A 16,170-nucleotide genomic window follows, 5' to 3' on the forward strand; every position below is an offset into this window, starting at 1 on the left:
ATGTGAAGACAGAACTGCAGATTTTGTGTTGAATCAAAGATAAAGTAACAATGAATTTTAAGTGCATCATAATGGCCTTTTTTTTGTTTAATGATTGTTTAATGATTTGATGAAAACTCTAAAGAATTTGTAGAATCATTAATTTGTTGTTGGTAGACCTTAGTATCTGTCAGGTTAAAGTCAGTGAAATGATTTGGGATTCTACTGACCTGGGAGGAGAAATTAGTTCATACAGGAAAGGTAAAGACAGACTGGCCTAAGTGAAAAATAAGTAAGAACAAAATAATACCATTAGTCTAAAAATGGCAAGAGAATAATACCAGAGTCTTCATGGTGGCAAAAATCTTGAAAGTTTGGCATGAATAAAAAGAATAGAAGTTAACGGCCTTCCTTCCACCATTTTTATACTTTTTACCTATACAATTAAGGGAAATAGTTTAATGTACATGAGTTCATTATGTACAATGCATTTTGGGACATTTACTCTCACAATATAATTGGTAACAAATGCAGAGGTGTTAAAGTTTGACTGGTATTATTTCTAAATATACAGTACAACTTAATTCATCCTGATGGCAACTTGGTTTATGGCAATTAATAGAAGAACAAAAACAAGACAAAATAAAACACAATGAAAGAGCTGTTCAGTTAAGTTGAGCTGTAGAGTGTAATTTCTTTAAAAATATCAAAGGTTATATTAAATAAATTAAGTAATTAAATGGTTCACACGGCAGATAGACATTTAGATAGTTCTTTTTAATTTTATGTAGCTAAATACAACAATGTCTTAAAACTCAAAATTGTATTAAAATTATTTAAATACTTATAATACAATAAAAACTGGCACATACATGTAGACTAAGGCTATATGAATAAAATATAACAGTCTGTTGACTAGACATATATAAGAAATGAGTAAGAAAACCAGACACACACACAAACAAATGTATTATAAGATATATATAATAATAGAAGCCACCTTGAAGCGCAGGTAAATCAGTGACAGCGCCCTCGTGAGGCGGGCGGAGCTAAGTGTCCAGGTTAGCGAGCCGGTGGCTAACGTTAGCAGACAGACACGTCCACAGTCAGTCCTGCTGCTGGATACTGGACACATGTCGAACTGCTGCTGGGAGAAATGCTAGCTACGAGTCAGCCTTCAACCTGCCTCCACACGCACACTAACTGAGGTGAGCGCCCACACGCACGTCGCCTTCACGGCCACAACCGACGCCGCCGGCGGCTCCACTTCGTTTCTCTCCTTTAAACTTTTTATGCTCTGCAAACGCTAGCTCACGTTAGCACTTAGCTAGCAGGATGAGTGGCTAACTCTTAGCCAAGTTTAAATGGATACGCTCGGAGACGTGTGTGACGTTACACGCACACCAGAGCATCAGTGGGAGATTCCCAGTGAACATGTAGTTAACTTTATCTCTCCCACCAGCACCACCACCACCACAGGTCATCAGAGGGTTGCATTGTTTTTAATGCTGCCCTATCTGCTGCTGCACGGCTGCACAACGTCAGTGGTGTGCCGGTGTTGTTATCATTCATGCTGGACCAGGTTTGCTCTCCTCTAACCTTCTGTTGTGGGGGTGCACTGTGAGCACGCACACACAAGTTGCACAATCCCTGGGGTTTTGGTGGGAGGTGGAGCACTGCTTGTTTTGCCCTGTGGACCTGCAGTGTTTGCTCTGCGGGGCTTGGAGCGGTCCTGTTGGCAGCGTGCGTCTCGCTGCTCTCCCAGCAGCCAGCGACGAGTCTCCTGCGACCGTGTGCTGAGCTGCAGATGGAAGAATGTGCTCTTTCAGCAAAGCCAGCTGGCTGCAACCAGAGACGTCAGGAGAGCCTGTGGGCACACAGAGGCTGGCTGAGGGGTCTCACTGGTCGTGTGCATGTATGTGCATGTGCAGGGACTGAATAGTCAGAGGCAGCAGCTCGGGCTTTTGGAGGTTTTACGATGTGGCATCACTGTTGCTGCTGCGGACTCTCATTCCGGCCCCTACTGCACAGAAGGGTGCAAGTGTTCAGTGTGTGGTCCGCTGCTGCCTCCTGAGTTGAGTCTGACAGACACCTGACATCCTGCACGACTCTGGAAAACTTACAAGATGATTTGGATCACTTCCAATTATTCTGAGTAGTCATACAAATCACTATACCCTGAGTAATAGTTATTGTTATTCAGCTACGATCGAATCGCCTACCCATTTTCAGCCTACTGTTTATCATTAGACATTTCTGTGGCAGTAGACACGATTACAAACAGGAAAAACACAGCACTTCTGAACTATACTAGCCCCCTTGGACAAATATCACCCCTCTGTGGTTTTACATAACACCGGCAGGATAATGGATAAAATGTAATCACCTTTATTAACTTTTAAATTCAAGCCCTTTTACTGTCATCTTGTAACCCACTCTTTATAGCACTGTCCACACAACCAGGCAGCATTCAAAATTACTTTCTGCTTAGTACCAAAATTGCATTAAAGTTGCAAATAAAAGATGGGAGATATATGTGGCAATAACACATACAGTTTGGGGCTAAATTACATATTTCATGTGCTGTAATAAGATCTGTACCGACTAGAGGTCTAAAAAGAATCCGTTCAAATACATAAATGTAAGAGATTTTTTAGTTTATATTTTTGACATATAAATAGCCGGTGCTAATAGTGATATAAGTCTTTTACACTATGTACAATTTTGACATATGTTCATAGTCAAATGAACATTTTTCGTGTTGCTGCAGTCAGATTTTACACTTCTGAACCTTGTGAAGTGTGTGTAGTAGGTAAAGATGGACAAATCTTCTGCAAAGTTGTGTTTTTGGCCAAAGCTATAAATGGTTTCAGCATGATCAGATTTTAAAAATGACATCCAGGCCATTGCACTTTGCTGCCAGTGTTATTAATGTAGGTAACTTTATAGTGTGATGTTGGATTGAACTGAAAATCCACAGCCACTCAGTAACCTGACGCACCTATTGTTATTCAGCCTCAACTTATGTAATGTGTTACATTGATAACGTACTTTCACTTCCTCTTCCTCATTAACATCAGACTGATGTATCTTCCTAATTCCCTTTTTCCCCTTTTACAAAGAAAAATTCCAAAAAATTCCAAACTAGCAGGAGGTTGTCACACCAGCCACCTTCTCTCAGCTGGTCTCCTCTCATTTTAATTCACTTAGCAGTTTGTAGCATATCCCAGAATTACTTTTGGCATCCCCCAGAGAACTTGATGTTGTGTCCCCCATAGGTGGCAAAAGCAGTAGCTGTAATAATCCTAGGAGAGAGACAGACCCCCATGGGGAATAAAACAAGACTTGTGCTGAGGGATTGATACGAAAATCCAACGTTAAACCTGTGGCAAAATTGTTAAAGACTGTTTTATCGATAAGCTTCAGCATATCTGTTCTGCTAAATTTACTGGATAATTTGAGAAAATAAGTTTACAATTTATTATTGCTGCATAACTTTTATCTTGCAGATATTAGTCCATAACTGATGAAGACGTACGTTTATTCAACATTTTTGCTGTTTCTAATCCAGATCTCTCTCTCTCATATTTGGAGACAGTGTGTGAAGGGCAGGGGCACAGACATATACACAACAACGTTTTTGTTAGAAAAAATAAAACCTGTATGAAGTGACCCATCGTCCAAATCGAGGCGTGAATCATAATCAACATCTTTTATGATCGGCTTCCGTAGAGAGGACCCACTGCCGATGTAAATATAAAGGTCCCACTCTAGGGTAAAGAAAACAACAATTAATACAATTTAGATGATCACACACCAGTGAAAACATCTCTAGGATTATTTTATATTTAATTTCTGCCGATAAATCCAAATCTTACACACTGAACATTTAAGACAAGATTCCCAAAAACCTCTATGGTCCTGAAGAAGACTTTTTTTAGTGGACTTGATTGAGAAACAAATGGGCTGGCAACTTGTGTGTGTGTGTTCTTGAGGTTGCCAATCTCGACACTGGCTTCAACTATAGATCTACAAACTATATGCTTACAATGCATAAAGACAGTGTTTTTCGACATCAATCCACTAAATTCTTGTACCAGCATTTAAATCTCATTTCAGTCGCTTGAATATTACATTCAATTTGCAAGTTGGAAGTTGAACTAAGCTGAACTCAAAAGAAGGTAGACCCCATTTCTAACTGAGGATTGCTAAACTCAGCAACAAGCTATAATAAGATTGTGACTCAGATGCCAGAAATAATTGGTCCTGGACTCTGTAATAGGAATTATAATTTAGTTGTGTAGCCACAGGGCTCAAAACGTCAGACTGTAAAGAGCAGCTACTTTGTATTAACAGATCAACTGCTGGTAGCCCCCAGTGATCATTTGAGCAGTGCTTCAATTTAGGAAATGCCATATGATGTGTCTTATTGTTTTTGTGGAGAACGTTGGCATGCTGACAATTTGATAACTTGTATCTGGGTTCAGACATATTCTGCAGGGCATCGTTCCCAGGCTTCATTTTCCCCAGAGAATTAATTTCTGCATCAGAAATAGAAACGAAATCTCTTTGAAGATTGGATTTTTTTCCAACAGACCTTTTCTATGCAAAACAATTCTAACATCGTTAGCCTGGGACTTTACAAAGAACAAGGTAATTCCACAGCTCTACAAGCAAAGAATGGTCTTTGAAAAATATACAAATAAGTCCAGAAAAGTTCAGGCAGATTTATTGTACATGTCACAGTGCAATAGGGGAATAATAACTTCCATACATCACACAGACAACACTAGCCTAAGTGTTACAGTTCAGTCCAAAATCAAGATACAGAACAAAAGTGTGTGTTTTTTAAAATGTATGAGTATATAGAAATGTTCTGAGTTAGCTGAATGATGTGACGCACTCAGACACAGCACACATTTACCACAAGGCCAGATCAGACTAGTCAGGAACCCTGATTTAGAACCTGTGTACCGCTTTGGTAACAAGATCTCCTCCAGAAATGTTTGCACTCCTTTTGACGGGCCAGACTGCTCTGCCTGGAGAAAAAAAGTCCACAATCACAGTCAGTCTTTTTTTCCCCGTCCATTCACTGAGCTTTACTCACTGAGATCATCCACATCAGAAAGCCTGGATCACCCTTTAAAACCTTTGCACCTTGAAGTACCCAAAGTGGTATTTCAAGGCAACACTCCAAAGTCCTCACAGCTTGCCCTGTAATATCTGACCCACCATGACGGTGAGGGCTGTGGCCAAGAGAGGGAAAGGTCACTGCTGCTGCGTAGGCACCCTGGCTCTTCAAAATGTCAAAGACTCTGTTACTGAAGTACAGTGATGAGGTGAATCCAGGTAACAGACACTATACAATATGGATTCCGTTAATATAATTGAAAGCATTCATGAGCAATGAGAAGTAGATCAGGAGAAGCTGAGATATGGGTTGTGCAGCCTGGAGCCTAGTAAGAGGAAGATTGAGAATATTTTTGTACCATCCGTATCATCCCAATGGTTTGTGTTTTAATTGCATGGAAACAGAGCAGCCCATTAAAGCTTACTACCTAAATGGTCACCAGAGTTCATCTTATACTCTGCATTCATAGAAACATTTGTGGTTGTGGCAATTTTTCACCATTTATATTTTTCTGTGAAAGATTTATCAAAAGAGCCAACACCCAGATATTCTGCACATAATGAGGATTCTTGCAGCAACTAACCGGTGTAGCTCCACCATAACAGTACACTCACCTTAGGTGCTGACCTTATGAACTTAATGAGTCATTAACTCTGTTTAATGGTTGATTATATGCCAAAGAAAAAGGTTAACGGCCACAGACGGGGGTTCTCCACCCTGTGTCCCTCATCCTGGCTTCCTGCTTTGCATACAGAGACGGTATGATGAATGACATGTCCATTCGCCTGTATTTACATGCGTTTAAGATACTCCAGATTTGACTGCCTGCACATATTTGAATCTATGCAAACTATATGATAATATGAACAAGAATCTGAGTAATAGCATACAGTCTGTCTGAAGCGTGAGGCAGCTATGTTCTGCATAATTCATTTGGTTGATTGCTTAAAGTTGTACCTTTTTACTGTTTTGGGTACTATATTGTTTCATCACTCAAACTTGGACCTGTGTTGACAAATCCTTCTAGTGTTACAAAAACCTCCAAGAGTAGCCAACAGGTAAACAAAATGGAAACTTACAGTTGGGTTTTTCAGACCTCAAAATAAAACAAACAGGCCAGTGTTACCTCAGTCCTCATCTTATCTACTGTTTTTTGTTTTGTTTTCTAAAAGGGCAACATGTCGACATGCTGTTGGTTTAGCCTAATGTGCAGTCTGGTGACTGTGAGACCCATATACTGTTTACCCGCTCAGATTGTACCGATGTCCCAGGAATGCAGAGATAGTGCCTTACTAGATTGGCCAGCCTCAGGAAGCACGTCTTACTAAGATTGTCAGTTACCAGTTAAATGTTTCAATATAAACACCTCTATTCAGTACATCAGTTGGTAGTTGCTCATAATGGTCCAGAGAGTAAGACAGATGAAGAAGGGGACAAAAATCAGCTTGTAAATTCACAAAATACAACGTAGCATTAGAACAGAAGAACATGACAGATGTTTTTAAATCAAAAGTTGTTTTAAAATGTATCCCAGAGTGCAGTCCTGACAACCACAGCAAGTCAAAAAGTGTGAGATGTGCACAAAGTAAGTTGAACTAATAAGTGGCAGCAGAGATAAGCATTGGCTGTACAGGGCACTCCCATGTAAGTAAAGTTATGAAGTTAAATTAAATTTGAAATATTGTCAAACTCAACTAAAAGACACTTGGTCCAAAATGCCACTATTTTCTAGACTGGATATTGGTCCTTCTATACTAGAAGGTGGACTTTAGGCATGTGTTAAAATAAAAGGACTCTCTTGCTGTGGTGGAAATAGTAGCTTATAAACCCAAAAGAAAAATAATGTAGAACCACACCTTTTACTACAGCTGCAACTACACCACTGTGTGGGTAGGGATGTAGTATTTGTATTCCCTTAGCTGAAAAAATAGGTAAAATGAGATTACTGGCATTACTCTTTCCTAACAACACAATTTTGTTTCTACTACCTTAACAATGCAATAATAAACCACAACACTGCTGGAAAAACAGGAGATATAGTTAGCAAATGTATAGTGGATGGGATCTTTAAAAAAATTAATTCATCCTCCCTGTATTATCCACCCTGACTGAGTTTAGCTCGTTTGGCCTTATTCAGATTAGTCCTACTACTCAAAAGGAACTGCTCTAGAAGAAGTGCACTCCCCCTGCATGTTATCAAGCCCTTTTCCTTTGTGCATTCACTTCATTGGGTTTCTTTCTTTGAAGTTATTTATTAGTAGTGTTTGGAATGCTGTGGTCCTGTCTCTAATGCAAATTTGTTAAAAGCACATTCTTATAAAGGAGATTTAGTCTGCAGCTTCAGTTGAGATAGAAAAGGTTTGATCCAGTGTTCTTCGTCTTAAACCACTAGACTGTAATTCGCTTGATTTTCATTGGTTGTCCACACATTAGTGGTCTCGTAATAGAATCTCTGGGAAGCAGAAGAAGCATAGTTCCCAGTTTTGACCAGTTGGTGTCAGCAGTGATAGTGACAGCGTTCCTGACCCAGTTAATTCAGTGATGATGATGCTGCGTTTGAACTGGACCCAGTGGAGGTAATCAAAGCCTCAACGACCTTCCTTTTGTGGTATTCTGGCTCCTGTGAGACAGAAAAAGAGAGGGGATGATTGTCTGTTATTAAATCCAATGCCAATCCCTGTCGTTTTCTGCACTGTGGATATAGCTAGCCCAATCCATACTTCAGTTGGCCCTTTTCAGGTCAGGAAATGACCATGAGTTATATACTAAATCTGACCACCAGCAAATATGACTTTACAGAGTTTTACATTGATTGCACAATGCCATGTGGCCAGTTAAAGTCTGTACGGGGCAAGTTGATTGACCAATCACTGGTCCCTGTGGGCAAATGACTGGTCAAAAGACCATCCAAAGATTATGACAAGATTGTCATAATCTTTGGATGATTCCAAATGAGTCACACTCCTTTGAGAATGGAATGGATATGGCATCGCAATATATCACTAAGAACGTGGCTGTTTCTGAGGGTGTCATCTCTTATAGTATTCGAATGTAAGCCTCATTACATAACACTTCACTAAGGTACTTGTGGCTAGCTAGCCATGTAGCCAGCTTCATTGAGCTTTGGTTACATCTGAGACTGTTTTAAGTCGACTGTTCGGTACTGACATTAAAGGTAGGGTTGGCATGTTGTTTCTGAAACACTTTTCTATCTTATTTGTTGAAATCTTCTTCACGTCCCGCCCTCAATAAATTGTTGTCTGGGGAAAAAATAGCTGGTGTCAGTGGCCCTGGCAACTGTAATAAACATGACCAATCATGTAATTCGGACTGACTGCCACTTACCAACCCTGTCTGCCTGCACGCACCCTGACCGTGCGGAAAATGGCAGAGTGCAGCCAAAACTCCCAGTTCTGCTATAGACAATTACTTCCAGTACGAATCAAAGCGAGAAAAGGGCCTGTTTATGTGTGTTGGGGGTTTCTGGGGGTCAGTTGCATATTTTTAAAGTGTAGCCTGGTCTTGCTTCTTTATTCTCGGCTTACCAACGCTGGCTTTAATTTAAAAATCTGAAATACTGACATCATTATACACGTCTTATTTCCCTATAGCCATTCTTGCGGTGTCATGCTAATCTACTGTGAGCTTTGTATTCAGCAAGAAAACTCATTGTGTCACTATTTGTGTGTCCTCTCTGTTTCAGTTTCTCGCTGACCCACCCCCTGGTGGTTACAGTATAGGTCATAAATTCCAACTTCTCCTTGTCAGCAGATGGGACATGGACCAAACTAAAAAGTTATGCCAAATACATTTTTCACAAATACAATTTCTGTCTATTTGGGTAGTTGATTTTCTGAAGTTTGGTTTTAATTAGTCATTTCATACTATACACAAGGTGCCAATAAACTTAGTATACTGATCAAGTGTCAAACTGGGCTAATAGGGAAAATATTTTTCTTTGACTGGCTGATTTACCAGCTCTAGTAAAAACATTGGTGGAAAAACTGCGTGATTCTGAGGTAGTGGTACTCAAATATTGAGCTGGTAGAACGCTAAAAGAGGCTGGTGAATTTTAAAAGATGCTAGACACACTTACCTAGGGGGAAAATGCTTCTTTGCTCCAATTTTTCCTGAGAACATGTTGGTGTATACACCATACATATATATGCACCTAATTTTATGATCTTTTCTGTGGAATTAACATGATTTAATCAATCAAGGGTTGAAGGAGTTGAAGCTTAAGGCAGATGGCAAATTTAAATATTGAACACTTTTCTTTTTTTTGTTGATGTTCTGCTTTTATGACTTTCTTCCTACCTTCTTGATATTTGAGTATCTCGTCTTGACCCTCTAATCGACTGTCTTTCTCATGCTCCCCCCCCCCCATCTTTTATCCTTCTCCTCATTTTTACTCTCGCCAAAGGATAGCCACACTCCCCTTATGCTTATTTTCAGTTACCTAGCAACCAGGAGGAGATGCCTTTTTGGGGTGGTACTTTGCAATGGAAGCGGGGGTGGGGTGAGGTGTACATTGTTCAGGAATAAATGGCTAATGTATGCAGTTCTACTGATGCAGTGAGAAGTACTGTTTTCAGTATAGCATTCATTGAACCACAAAACGTTTCCATTTTCTCAGTATCTGACTCAATCAGCACCCATTCATGTGGACTTCACCACTGTTATGGCAATGTGTTTGTAATCCGGTAGCACAATGGTCACCAACCTTTTCAAGCCCAAGATCACTTTTTAATTCCAAACGTAAGCCTGAGATCTTCCAAAAAAACACTTAGGAGGGTCATATTTATTATTTTAGCAATTTCTGTTAAAGGCTGAACATAAGAGCATAAATATACACAAAGAAAGGCAGTAATGCAACTTTATCAATTCAATGCACAATTTTCACATTAATATCAGCCTTTGCTTTGAAAATGGCCATAAAAACGACTATTTCCTTGTATAAAAGTAGTCCTGTATACTACACAGTATGAAGCCTTGCATCTTCCGCTCCTGCAAATATTTCACAATAAAACCACCTTTTTTTTAAAACAATTGAATGGATTAACACAAAGTGTTGCAACCATTTATGTTTGTACCATTAATTCAACAGAAACATTAAAACTCCGGTGAAAGATAATTGTTTCTGTTTATTCTCCTGTGAACCACAATGTTTATCTGTCTATGTCACAAATGTATTTCCAACAAATTCCTTTCAAAGTAAAAGCACTTCAGTGTTTCACTTTTAGAATTCATTCATCTGGTCTAACAGGGCTTTGATTGTTATTGACAGACCAGAAAAAGCACGTCTTCATACCGTAGAGGCCTGACATTTAGTTTAGTCCATAATCCGACTTGTATTGAAGGAAACGCAGTAGATTTACCTGCAGTTCTGCCGTCAGCAGCAGGCACGCTGCCCGGGTGAACAACAGACAACCGACACACCGCTGATCCGTGGCGCAACAGACGCCAGTGAATCCAGAGCATTACAGGGATCGACAGTGAAGACTTTCGAGATTGACCAGTCGATCACGATCGACGGGTTGGAGGCCACTGCTGTAGCATGTATGCAGAGCACGGTGCCAGGGTGGGAAACCATGGACATTGTGTGACTCAAACACACTTAAACTGAATAACAGCAGTTTGTAGGAGTAGTATGGTGACAGTGATGCAGGATGTTGAAAGTCTTCTTTCAAAAAAGAAAATTCAAGAGTGTATGGTGTTCCCTACCTTTGAAACACAATCTGTACTGCCAGATATCCAATTAGTTTATTTAGTCACTAAATTAGTTTAATCAGATGATGAAATTTGGAGCTCTACAGGTTCTTGTTCTGTCCTATGGTTTATGAATCGAGTAGAGCTGTTCTAAATACCATTTGTTGGACTTTGAATCTTCAGTGAGAATTACTGGTGAACATTCAAAGCTTAAGCCAGGACGAGGACATCAATTTCACTTAAATTTTATAGTTTGTTAGCAAGCTGGTTGCACTATAATCAGTGATCGTCTAAACAGATTCTGTTTTATGATTATGCAGGCCAGAGTTTGAGGCCAGAAGCCTTCTGGTTGCTGTTTCTTGTTGACCAAACATGTTTGAGCAAGCTTTGGTTGCCAACAGGTAAATGGTCCGTGTGGAGAGCAAAATAGGTGGAAAACATTGACTGGACTGCATCGGCTATCGACTTTTTAATTTGTCTGCGTTCATTTACAGATAGCTGTTAATAGAGATTAGCCTACGGAGCTAAAACACCTACAGAAAGTATTGCCGTTTGTGTTTTAATTTTGAGAAACATTCGACACGTGTGGTAAAAGAAAGTCACTACAGTGACAACGGAAGTGTTATGTTGTCTACAGCAGAAGCTCCAAAATATTAGCTGTTGTTCCTGGTGGCGAATTTTTTGTAAGACTTTGGGATCCGAGTTTAATGATGGTTCAGCTTTACTTGCATTCTTCAGGTGATTTGCTAAACTATTTGTAGATTTGGGATATGCCACAAAGATTGAATGTCCTTGTCTGAGAATTACTGTTCTGCATGTTGATTGGCAACAGTTGAAGTGTTGAAGCTTGGAGTCATTGAGGTCAGCCCTAGAATTAAGTAATGTAAGTTTAGGGTGTTACTGCATGTTACCACAGTAAAGTGTGTTTTTACATTGATTTTGAAAACCACTGTGTGTAATTACTCCTGCCTTGCTTAGCCAACACTGTGGCACCACTTCTGAGCTGTTCATCCCTACACAGCTCCGATAAGGGTTGGATGGAGTGGGGGCAAATTACTGAATCCCAAACTCTCCCTCACGACTGAGCCGGCAGTGTGTGATGTGTGATAGAGAAAGTGCTGCACAATAATGCACTCTATGAATGCATGTGTGAATGGCAAAACTGTAAAGCGCTTTGAGTGGACTATAAAATCACTGTATAAATACAGATCATTTACCCTTATCCACCCAGGTGACATGGTACAAAATATCCAAAACATATTTTGAATTATCCAAACCCAAAAGCAGATACGACCAATTTGGCGACTTGGCACCACTCTGGATATTTTGGGCAGTAAAACAGGAGTAGATTCAGGGTCTTTTGCCTGTTCTTGAAGCACAAAGACTTGGGAGAAGGAGGAGGAGGAGGAGGAGGCGACTGGGTATGAGACACAAAAGAACAGAGGCCTCCATCAGTACACGCTCCCCTATTCAGCTGCTGAGCTAATCCACATCCTAGCTAGCTTCACGCCATTCACAGCGGGCCCCACAAGGACGTCTGGCTGACCTCCCATCTATTTAGGTTAGCAGGCTGTTGTACGGACTCACCACTGTACCCATTCATATGCTCAAAGCAGGCCCACTCTGCACCACTACTGCACTGATACTGGGTTGTGTGCACTTTACTACATTTAAAGGCTCCATACTTCAGTCTTCATTAAAGTTTTACTGTATGCATCAATAATGAGACTTACCTCTTGTAGTAGGTTCACCACGCGTACATCAGTGTATCCATGCATCCAGAAAGAGGCAGGAAAAACTTGAATCATTTAAATTTAGAGCTCTGAAAGGATTCAAATGTCCTGAATACAGCGACCAGGGTTCTTTTTTTTTTTGCCCTTGCACTAGCGACAGCTGTGACCTGAGGCATTGTGATTTGGGGCTTTCCATACGCACCTATCTGCTTATTTCCAATCTTGTGAATGCTCTCTGTTTAGCTCCACGAAGCTGGCTACATGGCTAGCTAGCCACATGGCTAGCTAGCCACAAGTACCTTAGCAAAGCATCTTATAATAAGACTGCATTTCTTCAAATTTGACACAAACACTTAACTTGGATAAATTGATTTGATTTTGATAGTCAAATGTCAATCTGACCTCACAGCCGTCCAATTTTTGTGAATGCGATTTATGACTGGAGGGAATTCAGTTGTGTTCATTAAGAAATAGCCAATAACCTCTTTTACACCAAAATGAACAGATTATGTTTTTTTTTTTTTTTTATGCGGGTAAACCCAATCAACTTATTCCCATTGCCAGTTTGCCTTTCTGTTTTTTCCCCGGTGTCTCATGTTCAACATCACAAATGCATCAAAAACAGAGACGCTCTCTCACCTCGCTGTCTTGCCATATTAGCATGTTCACCCAGATGACATGTTTCATCACAAAACCTTTTTCTACTGCAGAATCATTTGACCCGGGAGTGAATTCTGATTGTATTCATTCCCATTGCAGACAAAAGCCACACGTTAGAGGTTGTTAGTGATCTATACTTGGCTATATTTGGCTGCAAGTCCAATTTAAAATTTATGACACAAATTAGTCTTAAAATGTTCTTTCTGGAAACTATAAATAATAAGTCTTTCATTATGTGTGCATCACATGATTGGAAACATACAGTATTTACACTTGTTTTCAGTTACGCCATACATGTAATGTGTTTTGCTTAAGCATGTAAGGATTTGAGAGTTTAGTCATTTTATGTTATAGATTTCTCTATATTTGCTTTGCTTTCTAAATGAATAGCAGAGTAAGCACTAGATATGATTTAACGTGACATTTATTCAACATTTTTGATGCAGTATTTTTACCTTAAATGCAGCTTTTACTGATAATGTTTTGATTACATCAGAAAATGTGTTTTCTGACTCCCTGAAAGCCAGGTGAGTGCATGTTGTGTTAACAGAAGGTAAACACGCAGCAGTCTCCAATGCTTTGCTCCATACTCATTTCAATTTGTCCAACTGACGAACCGCAGCCCCCTGCCCCCCATGCTGCTTCTGCTTGCTCCTGTGTGTGTGTGTGTGTGTGTGTGTGTGTGTGTGTGTGTGTGTGTGTGTGTGTGTGTGTGTGTGTGTGTGTGTGTGTGTGTGTGTGTGTGTGTGTGTGTGTGTGTGTGTGTGTGTGTGTGTGTGTGTGTGTGTGTGGACAGACAAATGGTAGACAAACCATTTTGACTGGCCTGCTTCCCTCTCCTCTCCTCCAATGCCCCCCTCTGCTCCAGCTGCCTTCCTCCTCCCCCTCTGTATCTCTTTATCTGTCCCCGCTCCTCTCCATCTCCATCTTGCTCTCCCTCTTTCTATTTTTTCCCTCTGATACCTCCTCCTACTCCCTTCTCCCATCTTACCCCTGTTTTGCCTCTGCCCTTCTATCTCCTGCTCAGCTCTTTTGCAGGCTTTCCACCCCTTTCTGCCATTCCCCCCTTTTTCTCCATGTTTCTTGCTGCTTCTCCCTCCTTACCCGCTTCTCTCCATTTAGCAGCGGTACAGTCGGTCAGCCTTTTTACTGCCCCCACCCTGCACCCCAACCCCTTGTTGTGACGTCAGTCTCTGTTTGCATAGCTATTGTCTTACAGCGGCTGCAGTAGCAGCGGCTCCTCACCAGAATTTTATTTTTTCACTCATCCATTCTCTCTCCACTCCCTGGGAAAGTCTCTCTCTCTCTCTCGCTCTCTCGCTCGCTCGCTCTCTCGCTCTCTCTCTCTCTCTCTCTCACCCCCCTCCCTCCCTTTTCATGAGTAAATCCTACAGTGGAATGAGAAGTGAGAGAGTGACAGAGAGGAGAGGATGAGAAGGAGGCTATAGACTGCATAAAGAGGAGAGATGCGATAACTAGCCACATCCAGACACATCTCCATGTCTGGATTTTACCAGATCACCTTGGCTTGAAGGATATCTGTTTGTTTTTATTTTATGTTTGTTTATTGATTTAGTCCTCCACAAGGCCTCTTGTTTTCTGGGGTTTTTTTGCGGCCGGACTAACTGAGTGCGCGTGTGTGTGGAGGAGGGCTTTTAAAGCAACGACGGAGAGCGGAGCTAGGGCATCTGGCCGTCTGGGAGGCAGTGACGGCCGGCTGGCTGCATTGTGTTGCTTTGATGACCCCCGCTGTGTAGCTGCCTGTTCATCAACCTCCCTCTCTCTCTCTCTCTCTCTTACCCTCCCCTTCCTCTCTCCCCTCTTTCCTCCTTCTCCTCCTCCTCCTCTCTGTCCATCACAGCTCCCGGCCCAGCCATGTTCGGCACAGAGTCCTCATGTAAGTACCACCACCATCCTCCCGCCTCCTCTGTGTTTGTCTATGCTTGTCTTTTTATGTTTTAGTGTGTGCTCCATCTGAATGAGAGGGAGAAAAAGGAAATTGCTATGTTTCCTCTATTCCTGCATCCATCTTCTATTTTCCTCACCTTCTTCCTGTTTTGCCTCCATGGTTGCTGGTGGCAAATTGCATGGGGAGAAATCTGGGATCTACCATTTTAGCACAGAGGGTCGGCAGCACAAGCTAGCTGGTCACGCTGAGCTTAGTGCCCGTCTTGCATTCTCTCACTCTCAGCCTAAATGCGTGAGTGTGTGGTTACGCGATCATCTCCTGTCTTTCTGTATTTCCAGTCCTCTTTAGTATAGCGGCGTGTTGGTTAAACGCTATTTAAGCGTGTCATTGTGTATGTTTGCGTGTGTATGAGTGAGTGTGTCAGAAGATGGATGCTTTCCTCTGAGTTGCATCGTTTCCAGAAGTATCAGCCTCCTCTGTCTTATTTCTCTGGCTTAGTCAGATAGCTTTAAGGTCCAAGTGTAGTATTTCCAGCCACGGATGCTGCCGAAGCTAACATAGCCCGCTGCTGTTGTGTATGTGTGTGAGCATGTGTCTGTCTTCGGGCACCATGCACCTCCTAACCCCCCTCAGAAGAGTAGTAGTGTCGATCTGTAGGGGGGCCCCCTCTACCCCACCCTCACAAGAATACCTTTCACTTGGATCAATACAGTCCAATACCTGCTCAATGCTCAAGGAAGCCTGAGCTGATTGCATTGATTCTGTCATGGCCATACAGTCACAGCCAAAAGTGACTTATTGTTTTATTTGTCGGATAAGAGCTAGCAGAGACTTTGGTGTGTTAGCATCCTGCAGGTTACAGTGGTGGAGAGCTGTCTAGCAGCAATTCTCCACAGAGCAGCTGAATGTAATCTTTGTTTATAAAAATTAGAGGATTGAATGATCTGTGATGTGAATGGATTACACCATGGAGACATCAAACCTCACATTTCACCAAAGCCTGACTGAGGTTTTGGTTTGATATTCAGAATTCTTGTCGAAATCTGAGG

General features: G+C 41.3%; 1 protein-coding gene across 7 annotated transcripts in view; it reads left to right on the plus strand.

The window, feature by feature from the left end:
- Positions 1-884: 884 nt before the first annotated feature.
- LOC118109564 (suppressor of tumorigenicity 7 protein homolog) overlaps positions 885-16,170 on the plus strand; it is a 54,903-nt gene continuing 39,617 nt past the window's right edge. Inside the window, exons 1-2 of one of the 7 annotated variants that reach the window (XM_035156788.2) lie at positions 890-1,187; positions 15,074-15,109. In XM_035156788.2, coding sequence (XP_035012679.1) covers positions 15,088-15,109 — 22 coding nt within the window. In that variant the 5' untranslated portion in view covers positions 890-1,187; positions 15,074-15,087. Of the gene's footprint in view, positions 1,188-15,073; positions 15,110-16,170 lie in introns of all 7 variants that reach the window. The other 6 variants (XM_035156790.2, XM_035156789.2, XM_035156791.2 and 3 more) reach the window with 6 other exon arrangements.

Source organism: Hippoglossus stenolepis, chromosome 5 (assembly GCF_022539355.2).
Source record: "Hippoglossus stenolepis isolate QCI-W04-F060 chromosome 5, HSTE1.2, whole genome shotgun sequence".
In the NCBI taxonomy this organism is placed as follows: domain Eukaryota; kingdom Metazoa; phylum Chordata; class Actinopteri; order Pleuronectiformes; family Pleuronectidae; genus Hippoglossus; species Hippoglossus stenolepis.